The 27264-nt window shown below is 45.0% G+C and overlaps 1 protein-coding gene and 1 pseudogene across 5 annotated transcripts; both read right to left on the bottom strand.

Annotated features, from left to right (window-relative positions):
- Window positions 1–387: 387 nt before the first annotated feature.
- Il1rn (interleukin 1 receptor antagonist) lies at window positions 388–17198 on the bottom strand. 5 transcript variants are annotated; one of them, XM_037204729.1, is made up of 6 exons: window positions 17093–17173; window positions 6792–6983; window positions 5923–5974; window positions 4187–4275; window positions 3035–3147; window positions 388–1844 (listed from the first exon to the last, which is right to left on the bottom strand). In XM_037204729.1, exons 2-6 carry the CDS (start codon window positions 6853–6855, stop codon window positions 1629–1631), a joined length of 534 nt encoding a protein of 177 aa, XP_037060624.1. In that variant the 5' UTR covers window positions 6856–6983; window positions 17093–17173; the 3' UTR covers window positions 388–1628. The 5 variants fall into 5 exon arrangements, with proteins under 5 accessions (XP_037060624.1, XP_037060625.1, XP_028724512.1 ...); XM_037204730.1 differs by lacking the exon at window positions 6792–6983 and having other exon boundaries at window positions 17093–17198; XM_028868679.2 differs by lacking the exons at window positions 6792–6983; window positions 17093–17173 and adding an exon at window positions 6310–6328.
- Window positions 17199–24239: 7041 nt separating this feature from the next.
- LOC114692840 lies at window positions 24240–24952 on the bottom strand (annotated as a pseudogene).
- Window positions 24953–27264: the final 2312 nt, after the last annotated feature.

Genomic DNA, 27264 nt, shown 5'->3' on the forward strand with positions numbered 1-27264 from the left:
TTTAGTGACTTTGGAGCCAATGTCTATTAAGATCCATCTATTATGTCTGGTGAAGCTGGCTGTGGTTCACCGTCACCTTTGCCATTGTGGAGTATGGAGTTGGGTGCCAATCTGATACTTGCATCTTTATTCATCCATGACAGGCATTTGGACTGTTTTCATTTGGTCACTTGGGGGTTCATGGTGGACAACAACAGTCTATAGCTTATTATAGTCAAGGGTGTTTGGTACCCCGTTACCCAGGAAGTGAGAATCAATGAGGAAGAAGGCTTTCAAAGAGGAGACAACTGTTCTGTAGCCATAGAATTAAAAAGATCCCCTGGCCTCCCCATTTCCCCAGCACCCTATGCCTTATGCCTTAAGCACATGGTCACAACCAACAAAGTAGACATTTTCAGTGTTTTATTGTAAAATACAGCTAAAGTCACAAAGAGGAGTAAGAAACTTTCTACCCAGTGTGTATAACACATATTTACTGAGTGTCCGCCAAGAGCCAAAGCGGTGCTCAGCTCTGTAGGGACCCAACACACACACACACACACACACACACACACACACACACACACACGATGCTCCCTGATCTTCGGAGCTCACAGTCTGGCAGAGGAAACAGACAGGGGTCATAGCTACTTCCACACAAATTTCAAGGTTGGAAGTGCTAAAATGGTTAAGAAATACTCAGTGGATTCATTCACCACAGCAGGAAGGGCCTGAGATACATTTGCACAGCGACAACGGGGAACTTCTGCAGGCAGCTGTGGAAAGACTGGAGTGGAGGTGGTGTTTGGTTTGGACAGGGGGATTCGGATTATTGGAAATTTCAGAAAAAACAAAAACAAAAAAGGATTAGGGGGATAATATAGTCTACTGAATTTTAAATTTTCACTTTAGGGCATCACACAAAGAAGGAAAAGAGGAAAACTTACTATCTATTTCTCCGTGCATACCATCATTTCACAAATGTTAGAACATCTAATCCCTAGCCCCTCTCAGAAAGGACATCACCTCCACAAGAAGAACTGTCTCCCACATGGAATAAGGCTGGCCTAATAAAATAATTATGAGATCCTTATTTTCTGTTTTCTAAATCCTTAAAACCTTCCCCGTGAGATGGAAGCATAGTTCGGTGGTAGGGTGCGTACTTAGCATACGTGAGGCCCTGGTGGGTTTCATTCCAAGCACCCAAAACCAAAACGAATAAAAAACTTCTCCACAGACAAGTACAGGTTTATAAAACAAGGTAAGGGAGCCACTTGAGGGGTGTTGTCAAGTGGCTCGATTGATCTGGGCTGTGGATATGTTGGACAATGGAAGAAAAGGAGAGTGTGAGGAGCAGAGGCCCCCAGGCAAGCAAGTGGTCTAGGATTCACCCAGAGGGCAGAGGCAACGAGAAAGGGTTTGAGCAAGGGCCTGCCATGATCCAATTTGAAAGATCATTCTGGAAGCATCATGGGGATTGGGTCAGCCAACAGGCTGAAGGCATAAATCTGTCATCAGGGTTCTTCTCCCTCCTTCTACTGTACACCCGGGGAAGATTGATCTTCAGACTCTAACGATGGCCAGAGTGAGGAGGCAGTTGGTGGAGTCACTGATGGCCTGGGAGTGGGGAAGGATAGATCTGGGCAGTACTATTGGTCCTCCTGGAAGTAGAACTTTGTGACTGTGAGGGGCTCTTCGGGTCTGTTGGTGAGGCTGACGGGCCGGTCAGCCTCTAGTGCGGTGCAGAGGAACCAGCCTGGACAGGCGGCTGACTCAAAGCTGGTGGTGGGACCTTTCTCTGAGCGGATGAAGGTGAAGCGTTTGTCTTCCTCCTTGGTCTTGCTCAGATCGGTGATGTTAATGTTCTGGAAGGCAAGAAATAATCCTGTGATTTCTGGGGGCCCAGAAAGTCCTGGTTGTCTATCTCTATACCTCTCATCAGGCTGTCACCCTCTGATGACAGACAAATGGTCCTTAGAGACCTGGCCAAAGAACACAGGCTCCAGATTTCTTAAGATCACACACATAGAAGAAATTGTCTTGTCATCTCTTGTATTGAAAATCATGCTGCTGTGGCCATGGTAAAGTAAGTCTAGCAAATACATGGGCCCCATCAACAGGGACTAAGGCCAGAAAGGCAGTGATCTCTTAGGCTCTGATTCTTTCAAGGCAAGAGGGCTGTAAAGAAGGGGTAGAGGGTCTCGAAGCCCATAGGATGTGTTATATGGGATACCCTGGCCATCCTTATTATATTTAGGATAGTCACTCCTCTCCACCCCCCCCCCCAAAAAAAAGGTGGTCCTGTCCATTGGTAAGGGTTAGTGACAAACTCAAGGTTGTGGCTCCTTGCAGTTAGGTTAAAAGTTTGTCCAGCTAGCCCTCGAGATAATGTTTGAACAGCCTATTACTATTGGGTAGGTCAAGAAGTGACACAGTTCTGTGTGGGATGCCCGCTAGTAGCATAGATAATGATTGGAAGCACATGGTCTTGAGTGCGGATCTTGCTAGAAGAAGGTAGGTCCAAGTGGGTTAGGAGGCCCAGCACAAAACCCATGGGTGGTTCAGATGCTGTGATAGTATCATAGAGGTGGTCCTCCATGAAAAATGTCTCCTCCTAGAGTTTATATCCTTGTGTGGTGCCTTTCTACAATGAGTCCATATCAACCATGTCACAGGCTTTTGCCAATAGACTCATGCAAGTCCAAGTTTAAGTAGCACTTTCACATTGAAGCCCATCTTTCAGGAATCCTCTCTTTTTCAGGCTGGCTTCCACGCTACGAGGAAGCTCAGGGTATCTACTGAATGCTAAGTAACAGAAAGGATGGTTTAGAGGATGAGAAAGCACCTTGGACACCCAACAACAACCGAGAACATTGTGGAAATCACTTCAGGAGTGACCCCCAAATATCTCTGGGGGTGATAAGTGACCCCCTTACTCTCTGAGGAACCAACCACCTCCCTCATCCATGCACACCCACAGGGTCACGGGAACCGCCTGTGGGTGTCCTAAGCCATTGAGTTTTATAATGGTTTGACAGCTAACCCAGATTCTTACCTCTAGCTGGAGCTTGATTTCATCTCCAGACTTGACACAAGACAGGCATATCTTCCCCCCGTGGATCCCCAAGAATACATTGTGAAGGTCAGTAGTCACCATGTCTATCTTTTCTGGAGAAGAGCAGAGGGTGGAGTTAGAAAGAGAGAAGAGGAGGCAGGGGTGAGGAAGAGCTTGTGGGTATTTCCTTGTCTCCTCTTAACTACAATTTTAAGGTCAGAAGGTCAGGAAGGCTCTATCTTTCTAGTCGGCATCCATACAAGAGATCCAACCAAACACTACCTAGTTATCCCTAAGGACGAGCCTCCTAGATTCTGTCCATACTGTCCCAACCTTCCTTTACTTTCTCCAGGAAACCTGTCCTCCTGATCAACAGACATGCTGTTAATAGACAGGGACACAAGGCTCACAAGGCTGGTGAGCAGGCTCCAGGAAGCCTGTGGACTTGCAGTCCACCTTTCCCACCCGCTACTGGGTAGCAGTAGAAAACCCAGCCTCTCTCTACTTGAGCTTGTTCGTGGAAGAATTACTAGGTTACTAGATAGACAGGAAAAACCAGTCTTATAACTGCTGAGTAAGATAGGAAAGCAGAGAACGGGCTTGGGGAATACTGAGGAGATACAGGTAATGCCTCTCTATATCTCAAACAGAGATACGGGAACTTTAAACTCCAGTGCTAAAGCGAAATCAAATTCTGTCAGCTCACTGCCCTCATTTTTCTAAAAGAAAAAAACGGAAGAATCTGTGAGTGATGCTCCTCCAAGCTCAACTAGTTTTGTCCCAAGTATAGATGGGTGCGTGCTGAAAGTGGTATCCACAATAAAGCATATTCTTCAGCCATGTACATGGTGTATTAGCCTAGGGCGAGGCTAGGGTTTGAATAACAGGAACACGGATGGTCTACCAGCACAGGACTAAGGAAGTGCAGCTGTGACTCCTGGCCGCTGTTCCCCCAGCTGTGTCTGTCCCCAGGGCATTGGGGCTCAGGCTCCACATTTTTTCACTCTTGAGGCCACTCCCATACATGTCCTCCGGTGGTCATGTCTCTCATTTCAAGCTCAACAGAAATGAGGATGTCCCACCTACAGCCCGAGGAGCAGGGCAAAGTCACTCCACGCCCACATTACACTAGCTTCCCTGTTATCCACTCACCTTCTAATCTGGTATTTGGTCCTTGTAAGTAGCCGGCAATGAGTTGGTTGTTCCTCAGATAGAAGGTCTTCTGGTTAATATCCCAGATTCTGAAAAGCAAAACGGCCTAGCTGTAATAGGCAGTACAGCACTGTGTCATCTAATTTACATCTAGACCTGCTGGAAGTATGGTCCTTAGCGAGTTCATAGTACAGATGAGAAGATTTCATGCATAAGAGATGGGTCCATCTCTCACAGCTGGTGAACAGAAAACCTCTTCTTCTTGCTCCTCACCCCAGAATCCCAGCACAGACACCTGCTGCTTCAGCAGAATTTTCTATAGAGTATCGCCATCTGATAGAATCTCAGGCAATGCAAACACATCCTATATTCACCCTACTCAATGGGGGAGCTGCCAGCTACATGACTTTCTTCTGTTTTCATGCATTTATGTGTAAATTTAGATGGCCACAGGAAACTGGTGGCTACATCATAGTATTCCGAGTTCAGGGGTTAGACTACATTGCAGCCAAGCTACCCTGAGTCTCAGGCCTGGAAGTCTGTCACTAGAACTTTTACTTGTCTTGCCATTAACCTGCTCTGACTCTAGCAGGGACAGCTGTTCCAGGGAACAAGTTAGCTTCTTCTCTAGTTCACCCAGTGGCCTGCTGGTCGCTCCCTGTCTTCTTGGTGAAGGGCTCCCCAGCTGTGAGACAGGCAGCTGTGAGATGTGATAATAGTGCCCTGGTGATATGACCTTGAATCTGTACGTTATTTCTTTACCTGTCAGGGGAGCTGACAGGACTCTTTGGGGAGCTTGGGGCAGCCCAGGAGCTCAGGGCAGGGCAGATGACAAACCAAATCCCCTGCATGGGGAGGAGTATTTGGGTCTTTGCTCCTCCCATGAGCTTCAATAGCCTTGCTAAAAGGGTTCTGGGGGCCCTCCGAGGGGCTGCTAAGGGGATGGAGGGGGAAACCTCATGAAGCAGACCGTTCCTGGATCTGTAGGACAGACTTGCCTTGGGATGGATGCACACACTCCCAGCCAGACTCAGCCTCCAGCTGTGGTTCCAAAGCAGACAGGGTAAAGGGGAAGTGACTCAATACAGACTTCATTCTCAGGAAGGATCAAGGACAGATTGTATGCACCAACAATCTCTTTATTTATTTATTTTTTAATTAAAATAAAGGCCTGCCGTTTTTACTATAAGGTTGATGATATCTCCCAAAGCTCTTTATCCAATTTTAAAACTCAAGTCACTTTTTTTGGACACTGTACAGTTCTCAGAGCACATGTCTCAGAACATGCTTACAGTATCACTCATGTATTTAGTTTTCACAACCCTGTAACCACAGAAGGGATTATTATTAAACCTGTATCATGTCACAGATAAGGAAACTGGGGACTCTGAAGAGAGTTATTTTCCAAGTCAACACAGACAAAGGGAATAGCCTGTCGGTCTGAGCCTTGAGTCTTGCTGCAGCATTCCTCTTTGCTGGATCCCAAAGCTAGCATCATTCCTGGGGGCCTTCTGTTCTGTCACTGAACACCTCAGTGTCTGGGAGAATGAGCACAGTTGACTGCCCTGTTGTCCATGCATGGAACATTTTTCAAAACATAAGCCTTAGAGACTAATCGTGTAGCAAGCTATTCTTGAATCAAGGATATATATCCTTTTCCATCCCATCCCTCAGATCCAGTGCCCTGGACAGATGGCATATGTCCCTATGCAACCCCATGTCTTCGGAGGACCTACCTGAAGGCTTGCATCTTGCAGGGTCTTCTCCCAGAAGGGCGGCAGGCTGCCTCTGAATGGAACAGAAGGAAGAGAAGGAGAGAGATTAGGTGACTGTACCGTCTCCTGCAGATTTCCATCCTGAGGCCGCAGCAAGGCAGCGAAGACTAGAGACTGCCATTTCAGGCTCAGGGTGGTTGCTTATAAAGAAAGTAGTCATTCACCGGCCCGCGCTGCTGTCGTTCCGTCCCACTGTCAGAAGCGGAAAAACCCTCATATTTCCAAAAAGAGAAACCCTCGCTGTTGTCACTTTCAACCCTGCTGGGTGTCGCAATAGTGTGTTGTAACTGATCTCCTCCCCCTTTACCCTTGCAATTTCCCCAAAATTGAGCTCTCTATTTCCCCTACATGGTGTTCCTGGGAAGGAGAACGAGATGAAAACCAGATTCTCTCATTTGCATGACAGGTATTCTGAGCCTGGCGGCTGATTTTTCCCTCCCACAAAACAGATGCAAGCAGAAATGTCACCTTTTCATCGGAAGGCAAGTGATAGGGCCTGGTGGACAAAGGGCAGTCTCACGTCATTGTTACCGTGTTCTTTGGAGAAGGGACAGTTGGCCAGACTCTGCATAAACATTATGTCCAGAACCAGATGGTAAATATTTGGTGTTTTGTGGACCATCCAGGCTCAACACAATACTCAGCTCAGCTGCCATGGTGCAGAGGCACCCACAAGTAATTTGTAAGCCGTAAAACTCAAGTCTGCTCTAACATACTGTATTTACAGAACATGGCTGTTCTGTATGTTCTCTAGAGCTGAGCCCTGCTCTAGAGAAATGAGTCCCTCCCGAGGGGTGCTTTAGGATCAGCCATTTTCCCCAATCCCACACCTGGAAACTTGGAGCCTTTTAGAGGTGATTTCATTCCCAAGTCTTGGAAAAGTAGTTGAAGCATATGGACAGCAAGAGGTCCAGACTCCTTCTCTGCCACTTGTCACTGCTGTCCATGTGACCCTGAAAAAGTCACTTCACTTATTTATGTCTCTGCCTCTTCATTCTCAGAATGAGGAGGACTGCATCTTCCTTGAAGGTAGAAAGAAAGAAGGAAGTTAAGTCTTGGTCCCAAGTGGACGTTAATAAACATTAACTTCCTTTCATGCAATTTTCTAGACAGTTGGGGAAAGGTGAGGACCTTCCTATTTTATGTTATGAAAGGTGAAGCGAGTCCCTGTGTGTTCCCTGAGGGAGGCTGCTATTGCAGGAATGCAGCTATAGCATCTTCAGAACTGGACTGGAGCATAGTGTTCACCTTATCTCAGCCTCCCACAAAGAGACTCAGATTAGTAGAGGGAAGGGTCATAGAGCTTGTTAATGGCAAGATACCAAAACCCAGTTCTTGAGACCAGGTCATCCTACCTCACTCATTGATATTGATCTTGATGCATTTGACCTTCTTTTCTTTTTTTTCTTTTTTTCTTTTTCTTTTCTTTTCTTTTTTTTTTTGGCTTTTCGAGACAGGGTTTCTCTGGGTAGCCCTGGCTATCCTAGACGAGGCTGGCCTCGGATAAACATCTGGAACTCAGAGATCCACATGCCATTGTCTCCAGAGTGCTGGGATTAAAGGTGTGTGCTATCACTGCTTGGTAGCATTTGACCTTATTTTCAACCTAAGAAAGCAGAGTGTGTCCAAAGGGAGAGCTAAATCCTTTCATGGAGAGGCTACAGAACATACATCAAGTCTTTAAAGAGCTCTTCTTTTCCAACAAATAGAACATTTCTACTACTATAACCCTGGATGATAGTTTTGAGAGTCAAAATGGCAAGTACACATCCTTCTTGAGTTCTTGTAGAGAGATGCTATCTACCCATGAGGGCCAAGGGGATATTCTGTTTGCTCATTTCTTTGTTCATTTTGAAAATCTTCCGTGAAGCTGGTTGAAGGAGGGGGGTGGGTAAGAACTTGTCTAATTATTTACAACTTTCAGAAATTGCTGAATTAATTAAGCCTTGAAGTTTCTGGAAGGTTTATTAGTCACCAGGTGCATAACATTGTCATCACACCTGCTGAAAGTAGCTGGTACCCAATTACCATACGCCCCTCATGCTTGTCTTATGTTACTTCTGAAGCTGCCCCAGACCCTTTTATTATTTATTTGTACAAATGCTACATCTTGAATATTAATAAAATTCACATTAAAACTCAGAAGCAGGCAATAGGTTGATGGTTGACAGAAGCAGGAGATGGATGGCAGGGAATGCATAAGGGGTGAAATACGCTGATAGTGCCGGGTGGTGGTGGCACACGCCTTTAATCCCAGCACTCTGGAGGCAGAGGCAGGAGGATCTCTGTGAGTTTGAGGCCAGCCTGGTCTACAGAGCGAGATCCGAAGAAGAAATCTGCTGATTGAGTGCCTCAGTTGCAAAGCAGGATTCCTAAGAGAGTAGAGATGGCTTTGTTCTACAGTCATCGGAGGATAGTCTGCCTGGCCTTGGGCAAACAGTTTCAGGAAGGAGTGACTGCCATAGTGACACGTAGACCACTACAGCTGGAACTATTTCCTCATTCCCAAGCTCCTCACCCCACCCCTGTACACAGTGGCAGCTCCTTTTCCTCCTGGTAGACCCCTCAGTTCCTGAGGGAGAGAGGCTGCCCCTGTGCTAAACACAGTAGCATCGGTGGGAGGTCAGGCGCCTCTGTCCCGTCTGTCTCTACGCCTGCCTCAGAACTCTAACATCTGCCAAGCCGATGAGATGACTGAGTTCTGGATATCTGGGGGCCACACGATAATAACAGTGGTACTGGCTACACGTGGAAACTTGCTGAGAGTGGTTGCTAAGACCCTCACTCCCTCTTCCCTTTAAAAGGAAAGGAAAGGAGAAGGAAAATAAGAGGGACAGGAGAGAGGGAGGGAAGAGAAAGGAGAAAGAAAATGGTAACCAGGACAGGAGGTAAATAGGTTAATTAGCCAGACTGTGGTGACGATTTTGTAATATAGATCAAGATATTGAGCTTATGCCTTAAATGTATTCAACTTTTTATTAACTATGCATTCATAGGAAAACAAAAATAACACAAGAGACACAATTTAACAAAAAAAGTAACAGTTCCCAAAATGCTATGTGCTTGAAGTGAGACACAAATGTTTGACCACCACTGTCCTGTAAATGACTCTATTTACAAATGCTGTGGTTTCTATGTGTACTATACAAGAATGTCATTAAGCTATAAATGTCTTGTCAGTTTCTTTCAATGCAATTTTCTATAATATGTTCCTTTTTCATTTCATTTTGAGGCTTTTACAGATTTTTTTCCTTTTTTTGCTTTTGGCAGACACTAATATAGCAACCAGTGAAAAATTGGGGACTTCTTAATGAAAAAAAAAAATGTCCAAAAGAGCCAGTTTTTAGCAAACTGGTGAAGCTTTGTTAAAATGTCAAATCAGTATTATTTTAAACATCCTTGAAAACTGAGAAAGAGAAGTGATTTGCCAAGGTGAATGGAGGAGCCTTTGCCCTCAGACAGTGGTCCAAGCAAAATCCCACCCACATCACAGCTGCTGGGTAAATGTTTCTCTGACCTCAGCCCAAATTCAAACAAAAATAGATTTTGTCTAGAGGTCTGAAACATTAGGCTCCCAGACCTCCGTGATCTGTGCCTTCTTCCCTGGACCACCCATCTCCACCGAAGGCCTGCAGCACATCCTTTGCAAGTGTGCAGGGAAGGAGTCTGTGGGTAGACCCCGAGTCTCAATCCTCTCACATCCTTCTGAGCTGTGCTACCTCGGACAAGGTACAAGGACTCTCTAGATCTCAGTTTCATTATCCATTAACTAATTTTAATAACGGAAGCCGCATCATGGATCGCTATGAGAATTAAATAAGACTCTCATGTGATGTACTTTACCCTGCCCCTGGCTTGTGGGGATTACTCAAACAGCAGTGATTGCACACATTTCTCTACCTCAGGTAAAATGGAAGAGATGAGTCACAGCACCTACCGTCCCTGCAACTCTGTCCCACATGGGCAAGCATGTGCAGGCCCTCCGCTCCCTGTTCCTGAGCCACGCTCTGCTCCTTCCGTGCTGAAGTTCCTGGATTTCCCGTGGCGATCCTAAGCACATCTCCCCACTAGATGGGGAAGAAGAGGAAGGAAAAGGTCCCTTTTCTTTCCTCACCTCCTGGCCTCAATTCCACTCAATTTTTTCTTATGGTGTTATTGCTGGTGTTGATGGCAATTCTGCTCACCATCTATCTCTGCCTAGCCTGGTTCTCAGTTCTGGGAACTCAGCCCACACTCTAATTCCTGAACAAGCTTAAGGATGGCAACACACACAGAACCCAGTGACTTTCCTCTGACCTCAGACTCTAGCCTTCAATGTGCTGAGCCTTGTGCTTCTAGACATGGGTGACAAGAGCTTCTTCAAAGGGCTCTATTGAGGCAGGGAGATCGAAAATCCAAGCTACTGACATGTGGGGAGTGGCAATAGGCAGTAACAGGCCGCTTTAAGGACACAGTGGGGTATAAACAAAAGTGTTCTCCCACATGGGCCAGGGGCCTTAAGAAGCCTTTGCATCAGGTTGCAATGACAGACCACCTCCACACTTGTCTTGCGTTGAATTCTGTAATGTTTTAAACAGCACTGACCACACAGGAAGTCTTTAATAACTCTTGACAATTTCCCAATTTCAATTGATGATATCTTTGAGTTCTAGAACTTCCACCTGATTCCCTTTTTCTTTTTGTAGAGTCTGTAGCTCTCTATCAAAAATTTTAATCTTGTCTTCCAAATATTTGGAACATTATACCTGGGCCTATGTATTTGTGTGCGTGTGCGTGCATGTGTAGGGCAGAAGTGGATGTTGGGTGTCCTCCTCCATCACTCTTCACTTTAGTGTTTTTGAGGAATGGTCTCTCACTGAACAGATTCAGGTATACAAATGAGCTCCAGAGACCTTCCTGCCTTCACCTACCAGGTGCTGCTATTACAAGCTCACAAGGTGATGCCCAGTTTTAACATGGATAGTGGGGATCTGAACTCAGTTCCTCATGCTCATGCAGCAAGCATTTTTACCAAGTGAGCCATCTTCTCATCCCTGCATGGGCCTTTTAAAGGCTGCCCCTGATAACACCGTTATCTGAATCCCTCCTAGGTCTCCTCCTAGGATGATATATAATGGTTTAAGTGCCCCCAGAATGGTGCTGATGAGATATGGTAGACCCCATACAGGCGAGGGATGCTTAGGTCACTGGAGGCATACTCTTGAGGGGAATTTCTCTGCTGTTTTCTTGTTCTTTACTTCCTGGCTGAGGAGGTGAGTACGCTGTGGTATTGATATCTGGTACACCCACAAAAAAACCAAAGCATCGAGCCCACCCACTCTTGGACTAGAGGCTCTAAAACTGTGAACCAACTAAATCCCTTCTTTCAATAAGTTAATTATAGGAAGTATTTTATTATATGAACACAAAGCTGATAGCATGTCTGGTTTCTTCATACTCATGCAGGGATACTGGATATTTTTAAACTTCAGAGATTTTTTTAAGGCTGTGTATGCTGTTATCCTCATCCCGAGATGAGTCATTTTGTTCCTGTTGGGCAATTGGGTCAGAGCACTAAAGTCCCAGGTAACATTTATCTAAATAAGACCTGGGCTCATTTGTGAGTGGGCTTGGGTACTTGAGAGGGCCTTTCCACTTTTGGCTCACTTCTAACTCTCCAGGAGTATAACCCAGACTGCACAGAGTTTATCAGGATCCCTTTTCCTAAGCAGAACACAATGGATAAATTTTAATCAGTTTGTTCCAAGCTCTTCCAAACCAAGGCCCATGAATCCTCAAAACCTCAGCTTAGGGATAGGTTCCCCAGAGATTTAACCCAGGGCCTCTCACATGCTAAAGGCATGCTTCACTACTGAGCTATACTCCCAGGGAATCTGCAGACTTTGAAGCTTGTAGATGCCCCATGGGAAAAGAGACCCAAAGCTAGCTTCTACCTCCCCAGACCCTAGTGGTTCCTTATAATCTTGGCCATTCTGTCATAGATTCAAAAAGATCTTGTAAAAATACATATCATGTGCCTTTTCCTTCTCTTCTCATTGCTGTGATTAAACACGTGAATAAAGCAACTGAAGGAGGGAGGGGCTTGTTTTGACTCACGGTCTGAATGTACGTCATGGTGGAGAAGGCATGGTGGAAGGCATGGGAGGCAGTAGTCACTTCCATCTGTAGTTAGGAAGCAGGGGACAGTGACTGCTAGTATTCAGCTCATTGTTTCCCTTGTCTTCAGTCCTGGGCCCAGCATAGGCTGGTGATGGCCAGAGATGGTGTTGTGGTTTGAAAGAAAATGGTCCCCAAAGGGAGTGGTACTATTAGGAGGTGTGGCCTTGTTGGAGGAAGTGTGTCATTGTGGGGGTGGGCTTTGAGGTCTCTTTTGCTCAAGCTTCCCTCAGTGTGACTGTCAGTCAACTTCCTGTTGCCTGCAAGACGTAGCACTCTCAGCTCCAGCACCACATCTGCCCGCCTGCCGCCATGCTCCCCGTCATGATGATAATGGACTGAACCTCTGAAACTGTAAGTGAGAAGCCTCAATTAAATGTTTTCTTTTTCTTTTCCTTTTCCTTTCTTTTTTCTTTCTTTTTTTTTTTGGTTTTTCGAGACAGATTTTCTCTTTGTAGCTCGCGCCTTTCCTGGAACTCCCTCTGTAGTCCAGGCTGGCCTTGAACTAACAGGGATCCACCTGCTTCTGCCTCCCAAGTGAAATGTTTTCTTTATAAGAGTTGCCATAGTCATGGTGTCTCTTCTCAGCAATAGAAACCCTAACTAACACAGATGGTAAATCTTCTTGCCTCAACTAATTCAATCTACAAACTCTCATACAGACATACCCAGAGGTTTGTCTTCTAGGTGATTCTATATCTTACCAAATTGACAATATAAGCACTCACACTCACCATATTTAGGGGTAGAGTCAGAAGAAGTAATGGAAAAGCTGGATGGGGGCCAGAACAAGAAAGGTTGTTAATGCTACCCCAAGGATTGTGGATCTATCTCAGAGAAAATCACATCAGAGAGCATTGTCAGGCTTGTTTTATTCAGATAGTCCTGGGGTCAGAAGATAGATTACACTTGAAGTGGGGAGACTAAGGCAGAAGGATGCTGTGTTGAACCACTCTGTCTCTCCATGGAAATTTCATTTATAGCATTTCCCAATTGCTGTGGCTTAAATCCTCCCACCAAGGATGATTTAAAGCCACCAACACTCTGTCAGTGAATGGGAAGCCGGCAACCGGGTGTTGCCAGCTCGTGTGTGCACCACAGAGGCCAGAGTGTTGGGTTGCCTTTCCTTCTTTCCAGGGGGAAACCATTTCCATTTGTTTCAATACCAAACTCCTTCTCTAAGCCCCAAACGGTTCACATGCTGGTCTCACATCACCTGCATCCTGACTGACAAATCCACCTTACCAAAGCTTTAATGAATCCTGATGTGAGCATTAGCTCTGCCTGCTGGAGCTGCTCTTGTGTTACTCAGGCACTATTTGGGAGACGCATGCATTTGGCTTTGGGTGAACAAGTGTCCACCCTGAATTGAAACAGCATCCTCTCATAGCCGCTAGTCAACACTTGAATGGCTGAGCCTTAGCGTATACACCACACAGTAGTGGTGGTATTATTCTAACTTTGCTACTTTTTTTTTCTTACTAAAATAATGGCTCAAAGTTGTTCTTTCCAAGTCATGCATAAATATGCTATTATTGAGAAGAAGTAGGAACAAACAGACAAACAAACGCAACACCTCACGATATAGACTGATGTTTTCTCTATCTATCTGCTCCTGGCTACCCCTGTCAGATATCCAAGTGCATCTTAATAATACCCTAAAGTTTGTTGGAAGCTCCCTTGGGCAGCAGGTCAGGCTTGGAGACAGCTGTTCTGGCCATCTCTACCCAAGCTTCAGCACTCTAGCTTTCTAAGTCAGGGTGACCACATTTTTCTCTCTCGCTAGTAAAGGTCATTCAGGGCATAAACCAATCATGGTAGAGAAGTGCTTTGCAAAAGGCTTACTCTCTTCCCAGATCCAAATAGGAAGCCTCCCCTGAATCCCTTTTGAGGTCAAGTCTTCCCAGATGGCTTTTAGTTCCAGGATATGTGGGTGTAATATGGATTGGCTCTGAAAGTCGTCCTTGGTATAATTATCAAGTTTTCAGAGGTACATGTTTACTCTTTTCTTTGAAGATTAACTGCACAGGGCAAGAGATGATGGATATGGACAGGAATTGGGAGAGAGGGCATAATTGTGCTATCATCTGCTAGGCCCCAGTCCCTGTTACTGCATTTGCTACTTTTATGTTGCAGTGGTAAAGCACCATAGCCTGAAGCAACTTATGGGGAAAAAAGAGTTTATTTGGGCTATGGTTCCACAGGGGATAGCAGTCCATCATGTAAGGGAAGCATGGAGGCTGGAGCAGGCAGTTAAGAGCTCACTTCTTCAACCACAGACACAAAGCAGAAATGAACTGGAAGCAGAGTGAGGCGTTAAACTCTCCTGCCCACAGCAACGTTCTTCCTCCAGCAAGGCTGCACATCCTAAGCTTCTCCAAACAGCACCACCGACCAGAGATCCAATGTTCAAATGCCCAAGCCAAATATAGGGATCATTTCTCATCAAACCATCACAAACATACTCTGCCACTGAGTGATCCCTATCTTGTACCACACTCTTCATGCCAGTCCATGCCAGGTAGACACCATAGGACCACTTTCATGATGGGAATGTGCCCAGATACCTTGTAGAGCAAAACTCAAGGTTCAGAAAGACTGCATCTGCTCTAGACACAGTGTGAGGCAAGATTTGAACTCTGTCTTTTCAACCATTCCTGTACTACGGTCTTGCTAAGGAGGCCACAGATGCATTGCACGGTTAACACAAGCAAGAACTCTACTTATTATTAAGATGTTATTTTTGGGCCTAACTCATACCCTAGGGAGTAACTAGTTAGTCCATAATTGCTTGAAGATATGGGAAAACATTTGGGACGTGAGGAAAAAGTGATTCCAAACTTTTGTATAGGCTATACCGAAAGCCATTTTTACCTGTCTGTGGACTAGGATGACAAGTTGCCTTGGATTGCCAGAGACTGTTTTAGCTTTATTACTGAATATTCTATATCTCAGGGAACTCCTCAGTCCTTTGCTCACTCTAAATTTCAAGCCCTTAAAATGAACTTGTACCTTTGGTGGGCGGTGCCACCAACTGCAAACACAATTGACTTAATGACTGTCTCTAGCCAATTTAGCTTTTCTTGTTGGCAGAGCCGTGGTCCATTTAGATAGATGATAGGTAGTTTAGATGACAGCTAGACAGACAAATTCATAGATGATGAACAAGACAGACAGACTAATAGATAACTCGAAAGTACACAAAATCCAAAAATGAGTTTCTCACCCAGGGAGAGACCATAGCAAATTAAAAAAAAATCACATCCACCATTGACTCATTTCAAGTTAAGCCATTCATCTTAAGATGATGTTGACATTTAGCATTTTAAAATTATTTTCAAATGCAGGTGCTAAACAAGACTGATCCTTTCCATCATCACCATTGTCTCCTCCTCCTCTTTATCCCTTTTTTTCTTTAGAAGATCATCTGGGCTGTGGGGCAGGAGGAGGGAAGATAGGGGGATCTGTGGTTGGTATGTATAATGAAAAACAAACAAACAAACAAACAAACAAACAAACAGTACATCATCTATGAGGTAAGTAGTGAGACTCCATGGACAGAGAGGAAAGGAAGGCCCAGAGAGGCCCATGGTACATCCTTGTTCCTGTCTTCACTCTCCCATCCCCCATCAAACCACACATTTAACTTCCCAGGTCTTAGAGCCATGTTCTCTGCTCAGTCACAGTTGGAACCTCCCATCTCCTTTTGATGGCGTTTCTGATTCCTTCTCTCAGGGATGCTGGTGTCCGTTTTTGGGCCTGCTTCCACTGATTCCTGAATTCAACCCAATTCATGCTCACCAGCATGGAGCACCTATGTGTTTACCGGCTCTAAATATTTTGGAATAAACTATTTTTAAAATAAGATTCTGTTTGGTTCCGAAAATGACTCCAGCCTTCTACTTCACAACATTTGAAAACTATGTAATAGTGAAGTCCAACGTTGTCATACTTTCCACAAGAGAAGAGGCACCCACTGGGGCAAAGGAGAGGCTGTGCTTTTTTCCACAAAGCACTTCCCTTCTGTGATCTCACCCAGCCACTGTCCCTATAGCACCGTGCAGTGGTTTAGAGATAGACTCATCTACAGTCAACACTAGCTTCTCCCCTATTACTGGCTGTATGGCCTTGGGCAAATTACTTAATCTTTCTCCATCTATTTCCTCTTCTGAAAATGTGGATGCTAAGGTCCTTCCTCATATGGCATTGTGAGTATTAAATGCATAAGCCACCTGAGAGCTTTGCAAAGTGCTTGGCCTGTAGCAAGCACTGTGGAAGTGTCCATGTATCTCCAAGGGCTTGCCAGCTTTTTCTTAACATCAAGAGTAGAGAGACACCCCCTTCCCTGATAAATGGGATGTCAGCAAGAGCTAAACTCATATTAAAAACTGAAACTTCAGACCGACAATCCTAAGATTTATTGTCACCAAATATGTTCTGAGTAGAGATGGCAACCTATATTTTGTTTGCTTGTTTTTGTTGTTACATTTACCCAGAGCACCACAGATAATATCTGGCTTTTCCTTAAGAAATATTCACCACTAGTGTGTGGCTGAGCCTATATTCCCTATGACAAGCATCTCTTGGAGTTGCCTGGTGTCAATCTTTTAATTCTCTGCAGTCTCCACCCTTCCACATCACTCTTCAGCCTTGTGGATCAAGGCTGCTTTCTATCAATAGTTCTCATTAAGCACACACTTCTTTCCTCCATCTTAAGAAGCCATGTCATCCATTTCCTGTTTCTATAAACCGTGGAGAGTGGCCAACACCTCTAGTGACTTTTCTCATAACGGACACACCCCCTCTGCCTCACCATACCTAGGTAGTTTCCTGGGATGCTGTGGCCTTCCATCAGCCAGGTCTTCCAGATAGACTAGGGCTCCATGCACGTGGCATCCAGCATTGGGTCAACACTAGTGGTAGGTAGTTCCTCCCTTATTTTTCAAACAGACAAACACAACTTCAAAGAGCTTACCTGAAGCCATGAGAGAGCTTAATAGGACCCAAGGTCTTCCACTGTCTTCCAGCGTCTCACTCCAGAAAGAGGTGCTGCCTATAAAGGAGCACCCAGGGAGCACCTACGTCACAGACCCTCCCAGGATGGAACCACCCCTCCTTCCCAGCTACCTAAGCAGAATAAGAGGGGGAGCTGGCCCCTCCCATACACCCACACTGGGCCAGTCAGCCTCAGGAGGTGGGTCGCTGATGACTGATGCCAAGCCAGGCCCAGCTTCCAGAGGGGTGACTCAGGCTAGCAGAAGCCAAACTGGTTCTTATCTGCGTAAAACTGGAGGTCACGTGGGGAAATGAGTTGGGTTTATGAGGTGGGCCCTTTGTCTCACCCCCGAACCCAACTGTTAGCAGACCATGTGTGCATAAATTTATTCAAAACACATCTTGACTTAGTCTTGCCTGTGGGGTGGTCTCACAAGCACTGGCAGCTAGCCAAACAAGGTGTTCTACTAGAAGAAAAGCGGGGGTGGAATGAGTAAAGAAGCTAATTTTTTTATGGGGAGTAAGGGCTACAGGAGAAATCTAGAGCAAGAGGTGCCTTTGAGAGACACAGGCAGATATCTTAGAAAAAGGGATCAGGAAGGCCTCTCTGAGAAAGGTGGCATTTGAGCTGGGGAATGGAAAAAAATCATAGGAAACAACAAGGAAGAGGACTTGGGCCGGCATCTGTGTGAATTGAGCACCGTGCAGACCACCAGGTGTGGTCACAGCATTCCTTAGGGTGTTCACCCCGTTTTCCATCTATGCCTGCATTTCACAGCTGGACCATTGCCAAGACTCTCTCCAGAAGGCCAGATGTGTTCTCTCAACTTTCTCTGGAAGTTCCCAAGTCTCCGAGCCCTGTTCCTCCTGTGTGATTCAGAGCCAACCTGTTCTGGCTTCGTGCCTCTGTGCCCTCCCGCCAGGAAGCAGACAACTTGTGTGTACTTAACAGCCATCCAGCTGATAGGTGGCAAACAGCAGCAAGAGATCCGTGGGGCTGGTCTCCAGGATGGTAGTGACGCTTTGAGAGAGTCTGCCCATGTCGTGCTGACTTAGATAGAAGTAAAATAGGCCTGACACTCCCCACCATGCCTTAGAGTTGGCTGGCTAGAAAGATGACTGATATGCAGCCCATAAAACGTTTTATAAATTCTGCGCTCTTAAACGAGGCTTCACCCTAGGCAATGCCTTAATCCCAAGGTGAAGGAGAGGGCAGGCAAGCATAATGCAGCTTGCCATCCTTCCATCTGCAAGTCTGTCTCTTTGATGGGGCAGGACAGCTCACTCTTGACGGAGTGATTTGGTCAGAGCCCTTCACTTTCTCCCAGGCTGTGCACTGCTCTGGACTCATGCCCAGGGCCTCTCTATTGGGCCTGACATGAGCCTAGGAGGGACTGGGGCCCTGAGGTGAGAAAGGATCCCCGCCTGGGCACTCCTAACCGCAGGGACTTCCCATGGGGCGCTCACTTCCTGCTCTCAATAGCTTGGGCTCACCGAGCTAGAAAGTCTAGGTCTCTTAGCCTTGACTAGGAACCAGAAAGGAGCTTTTTGTAGAGAAATGTGCGTTTTTGAGTAATCAGGAACTAACTTCGCAAATCTGGAAACTCTACAAATGGCAGCTTTGCGAACCTGGGAAGCTGGGCTGGGAGGGAAGTCTGCTGGAGGAGTTTGTCTGGTGAGCACATCTGTTATGACAAGAGAGGGTCATGTGGTGAGACAGGCTCTGGCCTCAGAGGTTCAAATCTCAACCTCATAAACTGTCTTGGTGACTTGGGTAACATCTGTAAGAGGAAGGGCAGACTCTTGTCAGCTCACTGTGGGGAAGACTGAGGTGACGCACATAAGGCGCTTAGAGCATGGCGAGCATTAGCTACAGCTGGCCGGTTGTGTCTGCGGAAACAGGATCTGCACTTGGAGATTCGACCACCTGTGGGTCAGAAATATTTTTTAATTGTCTCTGGGGGCTAGAGACGTGACTCAGTCAATAAAGTACTTGCTGTATAAGCACGTGAGCCAGAGTTTGGATCCCCAGAACACACATAAAACTGGATACAGTAGTGCACATCTATAATCCCAGCACACATCTATTTTTATCCATTGGAGGCAGGGACAGGCGAATCATCCAAAAACTTGCTTGCCGGGCTAGCCAAGCTTGCACAGTGGCAAACGTAAGATACATTGTCTCAAAAAATGGGATGGAAGACAAGGACCATCACCCAAGATTGTCCTCTGATCTCCACATGCGTGCCTTTGTGTACATGCCTGAACTCACACAAATGAACACACACACCATACATGCACCCCCCATATACACATGCACGCACACACACTCACACTTCCATACTGACTTTTTTTTTGTCATTATTCCCTAAGTAATAAGAAATAACTATGTACATAACATTTAAGTTGCATTCAGTATTGTATATCTAGAGAGGATTTAAAGTATACATCTTAAGGAACTTTGTCACTTTATATGAGGCTTGGTAGCCATAGTTTCTGATATCCACAAAGATTTCTAGGACCAGTTTTCTGATGGTACAGAAGGAGGATTAGACAGTCTTAGCTAAAATGATCACAGGTTTGAACTGGAGAGTGAGTCTACATCAGCAGAAAGCTCTAAGGCCTGGTATACACTGAGGCTGGTCAACGGAATCTCTAGGCTTCCAGCCATTACAGTTTGATCAGCACTCAAGGCTGGAGAGTCCTCTAGTGACCTAATCCTAGATATCTGGGGAGGGACCACATATGGGGACCTCAGCCTCCCATTGGTCACCCTACCAGGCCTGAGACACAAAGCTCCGAAGCACCGAAGAGACCAGTGTTCTGGTATAGGATGCTGAGAACACCCAAGAAGGCTGAAGCCCAGTGTCCCAGCACTAAGAAAGGCTGGCAAGAGGGGGGATCACTGGTGCTTATGATCTTGGGGATACCTAGATACCTTGGGTACCCTTGGCCATGGGGAGAACCCTTCTAAAGATATTAGTGCCTGTATTATCAGGGTCCTGTTCAGACAGTCCTCTCCTGTGCCAATGAGCTCACGAATCTTTTCTACTTCCTACTTTATCAGATTCAAGATACCTAATTTTATGTTGACTTCCTGGACTCATCTAGAGTTAGCTTTGTGCAGACTGAGAGATAAGAAGTGAGTTTCATTTTTCTTTGAATAGCTGTTTGACCAGCACTGTTTGTTGAAGATGCCCCTTTCTCCAATGTGTATTTCTGACCTCTTTGTCAAAAATCAGGTGGCTTGTAGAATGTAAATATATGGGTCCTCAATCCTATTCCAATGATGAATGTGTGTGTATGTTCATGCCAATACCATGCTGTTTTTTTGTTACTATAGTTCTGTAGTGTAACTTGAAATGTGGGATGATGATTTCAAAAAAACCTTCATAAGCTTTTTTATTGTTGAGGATTATTTTTAATTATCTTGAGTCCTTTGTGTTTACACATGAAATTTAACATTTTTCTTTCAATTTTGTGAAGAACTATATTGTAGTTTTGATGGGATTTGCATTGAATCTGCAGCTTGCTTTTGATAGAATAGCCATTTAAAAATTTTCAAGCATTTTTTCCACCTAACAGTTATTAGTTAATGACATTTTCTCTCTTTCACTTTTCACACCTCACATTTAGACTTTTTTCTTTTAAGATAAGACAATCTCTGTTATTCTCCCACATGTTTACTGATGTTGTTCTCATGTCCTTACTGACATCCCAGGTCATAACGTGAAACCAGAGTCCAGCAGATGTAGAAGGGTACTCAGATGTATAAGGACTCCTCCCTCTCCCTCCTTCCGGCTATCTCCCCTCCCCTTGTCTGTCTAACTCACAGGCTCATCTATCTTGGGAAGAGCACTCGTAAGTGGTCACATAGAGAAATATACATGTTTACATCAACTGAGGTTATTGTGGTTCGGAGATGAACTGTCTCCTCCAAGGTTCAGAGCTAGGTAAGATGGATGATTTCTTTTCTTCTCCAGTAGTGTGCATAGCACCTTTTAGCACTATGAAAGCTAGCCAATTGGTATAAATGGTTGAGGTCAGTATCAGCTTGATTTTACCATGTTCTACAGCTCAAGTATGTGATATCTTCAGCAACAGGATCCATCAAATTCTAAAGGGTAACCAAGGACTTTGGCAATAGCCTGTCAAGTTTGGGGTCTGTGGGACCTCACTAGTCAACAACTTCAAAAGAGGTTACCGATTCTTGGCACTGAGGTTTTTATTTGTTAGTCCCTGTTTCTTAGTAGGATCATTGTTGCCCTGCTGTAGGGTAACTCTATTTTAACTCTCTATATCTATCTTTCTATCTCTGTCTATAAATTATAAATATACATGATTTTTTAATTTTTTTTTTATGTTCTCTGGTGTTCTGTCTGCATATATGTCTGTGTGAGAGTGTCGAATCCCCTAGAGCTGGAGTTACAGACAGTTGTGAGCTGCCATGTGTGCTGGGAATTGAACCCAGGTCCTTTGGAAGAGCAGCCAGTGCCCTTAACCACTGAGACATCTCTCCAGCCCCTATACAGGATATTTTAAGGAAGCTTCTACAGTAGTAGATTTCTGTACAATTTTCTTAAAAGGTCTTTAATGTTATTTATCCTTCCCTGCACTCCCTCCCCTCCCCTCCCCTCACCCACCCCAATCTAACCCTTCCTGTTCTGTTATTCCCTTTTTATTCTTTATACAAGTACAGTCTATCTCCCCTCCCATAAAGGCTCTCCCCATAGCTCCCTAGCAATTCCCTGACCTCTGAGTGTTCCAAATGAAACACACATATCTGAAGATTCAAAGCTAGCATCCACACATGAGAGAAACATGTGACATTTGTCTTTCTCGTCTGGGTTGTTATCTCACTCTGAATGATTGTTTCCATCTCCATCCATTTACCTGAAATTTTTATAATTCCAATTTTCTTAATAGCTAAGTAATACTCCACTATGTAAATATACTACATTTTCACTATTCATCCATTGGTTGATGGCCATCTAGGCTGCTTCCATTTCATAGATATTATAAACAGCAGCAATGAACATGGATGAGCAGGTATCTCCAGAGTAGGATGTGGAGTCCTTTGGGTATATGTTTAAGAGTGGTGTAGCTGGATCATGTGGTATATCTATTTTTAGCCTTTTGAAGAACCTCCACACTAATTTCCATAGTAGTCACGTCAGTTTCCACTTCCACCAGCAGTGAATAAGTGTTCCCCTTTCCCACATCCTTATTAGCATTTGTTGTCATTTATTTCTTTGATCTTTTTTTTTTTCTTCCGAGACAGGGTTTCTCTGTGTAGCCTTGGCTGTCCTGGAACTCACTTTGTAGCCCAGGATGGCCTTGAACTCACAAAGAACCACCTGCCTCTGCCTCCCAAGTGCTGGGATTGAAGGCGTGCGCCACCGCTGCCTTGCTATTTCTTTGATCCTAGCTATTCTGACTGGAGTGAGATGAAATCTCAGTGTAGCTTTGGTTCCCATTTCCCATGTAGCTATGGATGTTGAACATCAAAAACAAGCTGCATAGAGACTTTTAGTTTCATGAAGTCTCATTTATTAATTATTGATATTGAGCCTGCGGGGGCCGTTCTTGCTCAAATCCCATCTCCCATCCCCAGTGTATCTACACACTGTATCTGGGGCTTATGGCCGTGCTATGTCACATGGCAAAGGGAGAATTCAAGCTTCTACGCAGATGACTTTAAAACAGGGATGTTGTCTTAGATTCCCTAGGTGGACCTAATTTAATAATGATGATCCACAGTGGGGAAGAAGCAGAGGGTCTAGAGGGAAACTGGAAGGATGGTTAAAGAACTACAGTTGATATTAAAGACGACGGGAGGCCCCACAAACTAAGAAATGCAGGTTTCCTCTGGAAGGTAGAAAGGTAGACAGTCTCTTACACAGCCTTCCAGAGCCTGTTGATAGAACTTAGCCAGCTTGTGTCCAATTTCTGATGTTCAGAACTATAAGACAGTTCAGTATTTTTAAAACTTTTAATTACATTTAGTGTGTGTGTGTGTGTGTGTGTGTGTGTGTGTGTGCAGGTCAGAAGACAACTTGCAGGAGTTAGTTCTCTCCTTCTGACTTAGGGATCCCAGGGATTGAATTCAGGCTTTGGGGGCAAGAGTCTTTACCAACTGAGCCATGTCAGCCCATTTTATATTATTTTAAGCCACCAAGTCTGTGGCAATTTGTTATAGAGAACTAAGAAGGAACTAATATGCTTCCCTTTGGGGATCATGTCCCTTTAGACATATCCTTCAAGTATTTCTTTGGGAGGAAAGCTCATGTGTTGTCTATCTGGAAATATATTTATTGTGTTTCTTTCTTTCTTTCTTTCTTTCTTTCTTTCTTCCTTCCTTCCTTCCTTCCTTCCTTCCTTCCTTCCTTCCTTCCTTCCTTCCTTTCTTTCTTTTTTTTAACCAAACACATTTCCATTTATGCCAGGAATTTAAGCAGAGACCTGCAATGGAACCAGCCACTCACATAGTGATACAGAAGGCAGAGCAATGACCTTGGCTTCAGATCTCTGGCTCAGCAGTCACTGCAAAGACTGAGCACAGGCCCAGGTTGAGGAAATGAGCAATACTTCTCCCTCCTGCCTCCAATAGAGGCTGCAGAGTCTACCCACAACTGGTCCCAGACAGCAGGCAGGCGGAGGCTGCTCACTTTGCTCTCCCACCACAGCCAGGCTCACCTCCACAGTAGCACCTGTGGCTTTAGCCTGGACTCCTGCAAAGGGATCCAGCTCTGGCAGTGGCAGCCGGGGATGGTACTAGAACCTTCTGCCGAATAAGGAAATTGTGTACATGAATGCAATGGCTGTGGGGGTCACTTGCAAAGGGATCAGAAGCAATAAGGAAAAACCATTTTGGGGGCCGCCCGCTAGCTTCTCAAGCTGCTGGCTACACGAGGAGAAGCCATCTGAGCGCACAGGGACAGTCAGTGGGGTGGGAGGCCATAGTCTCACTACTGAGTCTTCCAGGAGCCAGGGCTGCCACGGCCATCCCACCCTCATTCTTTGTGCTTCTTGTGCTTCTTGTGTTTCTTGTGCTTCTTGTGCTTCTTCTTCTTCTTCTTCTTCTTCTTCTTCTTCTTCTTCTTCTTCTTCTTCTTCTTCTTCTTCTTCTTCTTCTTCTTCTTCTTCTTCTTCTTCTTCTTCTTCTTTGGAGCCTTGCTGTCCTTTGATGCATGCCTTGCCTTCTTGCCCATATCACTCTCAGAATCGGAGCTGTCACAGTCAGACGACTTCCTGTCTCTGTGTTTCTTTTTCTTCTTTTCCTTTTTTCTTTTTCTGGAAGAATTCTTTGTGGGATCAGGCTTCTCAATTCCTTCTTCCTTTGCCTCTTCTTTTTCCTCTTCCTCCTCAGGGATCAGAGAATACTTGGTTCCACCTGGCTGCATGAAACAGTCTTTTGCAAAGTGGCCTTGGCAGCCACACTTTTTGCAGATGGTGTTCAGGACAGCCTCGAGGGTGATCTTCTGCCCAGTGTAATCCTGGAAGGAGCGCCTCCGCCTCTCTTCTTGCCTCTCGGCCAATAAGCTTCACCCACACTTTGTCTCCAACATCTACTATTTCAGAAGGCTTGTCCACTCGACAGGATGACATGTGAGCTTGATGGACCAGACCTTGCTTCCGACAGCCTGGGATTTTGATAAAGGCTCCATAGTCTGTCACCATAGCAACCTCTCCTTGAAAAATAGTATAGAGTGCAGGCAAGTTTTCCATGGTCTCAGGCCTTCCTGAATTCATCCTTAATATTCTATGGTTCCTCCATCTCTCTTCTGCTAAAGCTAATTCAAATGTCTCGGCGCCGTCTCCTAGCCTGGCATCCACTTCATCCTATTGTGTTTCTTGAAAGATTGTTTCACTGTTACTGTTCTGCTAATAACAGTTAATTTTTCTGGAAGCATTTTGAAGATGGCCTTCAGCTATCTCTTGGCTTACATTACTATGGGGAAGTCGTTTGCCAGCATACCTTTATATCAAGCAATCTCTCCAACTTCGGTGGTTTACAAATTCAATCTAAGGTATCTATGAGGACCCTTCTCTGTATAAGTTTTGTACAATTCTAGGATCTTTGAATTGATTTTTCATTTTTTGAATTTTTAAATTCTTCTTATGCAGCAGGTTTTCTTTTAATTTTTGATACTCCTTAAACCATTCTGTTTAGGCTTCAATTTCAGCAATTGTATTATTTATTAAAAAGTTGTTTTTTTTTTTTGAGACAGGGTTTCTCTGTGTAGCCTTGTCTGTCCTGGATCTCGCTCTGTAGACCAGGCTGGCCTCGAACTCACAGAGCTCCACCTGCCTCTGCCTCCTGAGTGCTAGGATTAAAGTTGTGTGCCACCACTGACTCCTTGGCTCAGGTTATTACTCTTATTTTTCTTGATCATGTTTACTTTTTTACTTTAAATATTTCAAACATAGTTACCATAATTCTGAGTCTGATAAATATGGAGTTTGTGAGAGATTACTTCATGCTTGAATTTGAAGGTCTGAGTCAGGCAGGCTAGAAGAGGCAAAATTATGGTGACATGGAAGGAGATGAAGAGCCCCTTACTGCAGAGTCAGGTTGAAGCTTCTCAACAGCTGACTTCCAGGTGAGGCAGCTCAGTGGTTAAGGGCGCTTACAGCTCTTTTAGAGGAAGAGTTCCCAGTACCCACATTGGGGTGTTCACAACTACCTGTAATTCCAACTCCTAGGCATCTGACATACCGCTGCCTGCCCCCCCACCCCCCACCCCCAGTCAGGAACCTGCGTTCACATGTGTACAACTCCACCCCCACAATACATTCATAATTAAAAATAAAAATAAATCCTAAAAAAAGATTCCAGCATGATTAACAACTACTTAAGGCCTTGCTCCTGTCTCAGCTGAAAACCTGCCATTTTCTGGGATTCTCAGCAGAAATTCCATTTGCAGGGAATGGACATGTGGTAACCCTGTAACCCTGGTGATACCCGGCTTGCTTTATGGGATTAAAATCTCATCCAAGGCATCTATAGCCTCATTTTTCAGAGAGAGAGAGAGAGAGAGAGAGAGAGAGAGAGAGAGAGAGAGAGAGAGAGGGCTTCTTAGCAACCCTTTGAGATTCGAGTTGAAATCTCCCAAATGGTTTATGTTCACTGCTGAGACACCAGGTCTGCAGCTCTCACCCACACCAGGTGCCTTACTCCTTCCCAGAGTACCTCTCTCTGAACCTTCTACCTCCCAAGTGCTGGGATTAAAGACATGTGCTACCACACCTGACTTAACTGTTCTTATTTTTAAGGAAGTCTTTTAATTTTCTTCTTAATTTGTGTGTGTGTGTGTGTGTGTGTGTGTGTGTGTGTGTGTGTGTGTGATTCTCTGCCTTAATCTTTGGAGACAGGGTCTCTCACCAGGAGCTAGGTTCTCAGCCAGCAAGTCCCAGAGATCCTCCCGTCTGCCCCCCTGCAACACTCAAGTTCCAGGTGCACGCGGTCACGCCAGCTTTTCACACGGGTTCTGGCGATTTGAACTGGAGTCTTCACGCTTGCACAACAAGCACACTTGCTCCCTGGGCCGTCTCCCCTGACGCTGGGGTCCAGAGGCTTTGCAGTTCTTTCCTCAGGCACAGACCAAGGTGTGGCTACGTGACTGTGAGAAACCGCCGGCACAAGATAGCGCCCAGGAGGAATGTCCTCCAGGGCCAAATAAGATCACAAGGGCAGGGAGGTGTGGAAGGAGAAATTCAGATTATGGGGTCAAAGATAATGTTTGCTCAAGTCGCTCTAGTAGCTAGCTAAACAATATATATAAACAGCAGTGGAAAAATAGAAATTGTTTGCCCCCGAAGTGAACCTAGTGTCCCGTGTCTCTGTCTGCCATTAACTCTCCTTTCCAGGCCCATGTGTTTGTTGCTCATGGCTGCGCTGGCCACAGCACCCAGCCACTAAATAAACCTTTTACTAATGGAAATTTTCTCACACATAAAAGCATAGAGGGGAATAATATGAACTATGTATATTGTGTGTGTTTGTGTGTGTGTGTGTGTAACATATATGTATATATTAATGTTTGTGTGCACATGTATTGAGGTAGAGGTCAATATCAAATGTCTTCATCTTATTTTTAAAGATTTGTTCTTATTATTTTTCAAAATTATGTGTAGGTATGTATGCCTCAT

Source organism: Peromyscus leucopus, chromosome 4, assembly GCF_004664715.2.
Source record: "Peromyscus leucopus breed LL Stock chromosome 4, UCI_PerLeu_2.1, whole genome shotgun sequence".
In the NCBI taxonomy this organism is placed as follows: domain Eukaryota; kingdom Metazoa; phylum Chordata; class Mammalia; order Rodentia; family Cricetidae; genus Peromyscus; species Peromyscus leucopus.

Excerpts from the sequence above, each read along its gene's own strand:
- Il1rn (XM_028868677.2), bottom strand. The coding sequence starts at position 6,041 with ATGGAAATCTGCAGGAGACGGTACAGTCACCTAATCTCTCTCCTTCTC. Across the intron at positions 3,148-4,186 it reads ACCAAATACCAGATTAGAAG|AAAAGATAGACATGGTGACT; the intron begins GTGAGTGGATAA and ends GCTCTTCTCCAG. Across the intron at positions 1,845-3,034 it reads AAATCAAGCTCCAGCTAGAG|AACATTAACATCACCGATCT; the intron begins GTAAGAATCTGG and ends CTTGCCTTCCAG.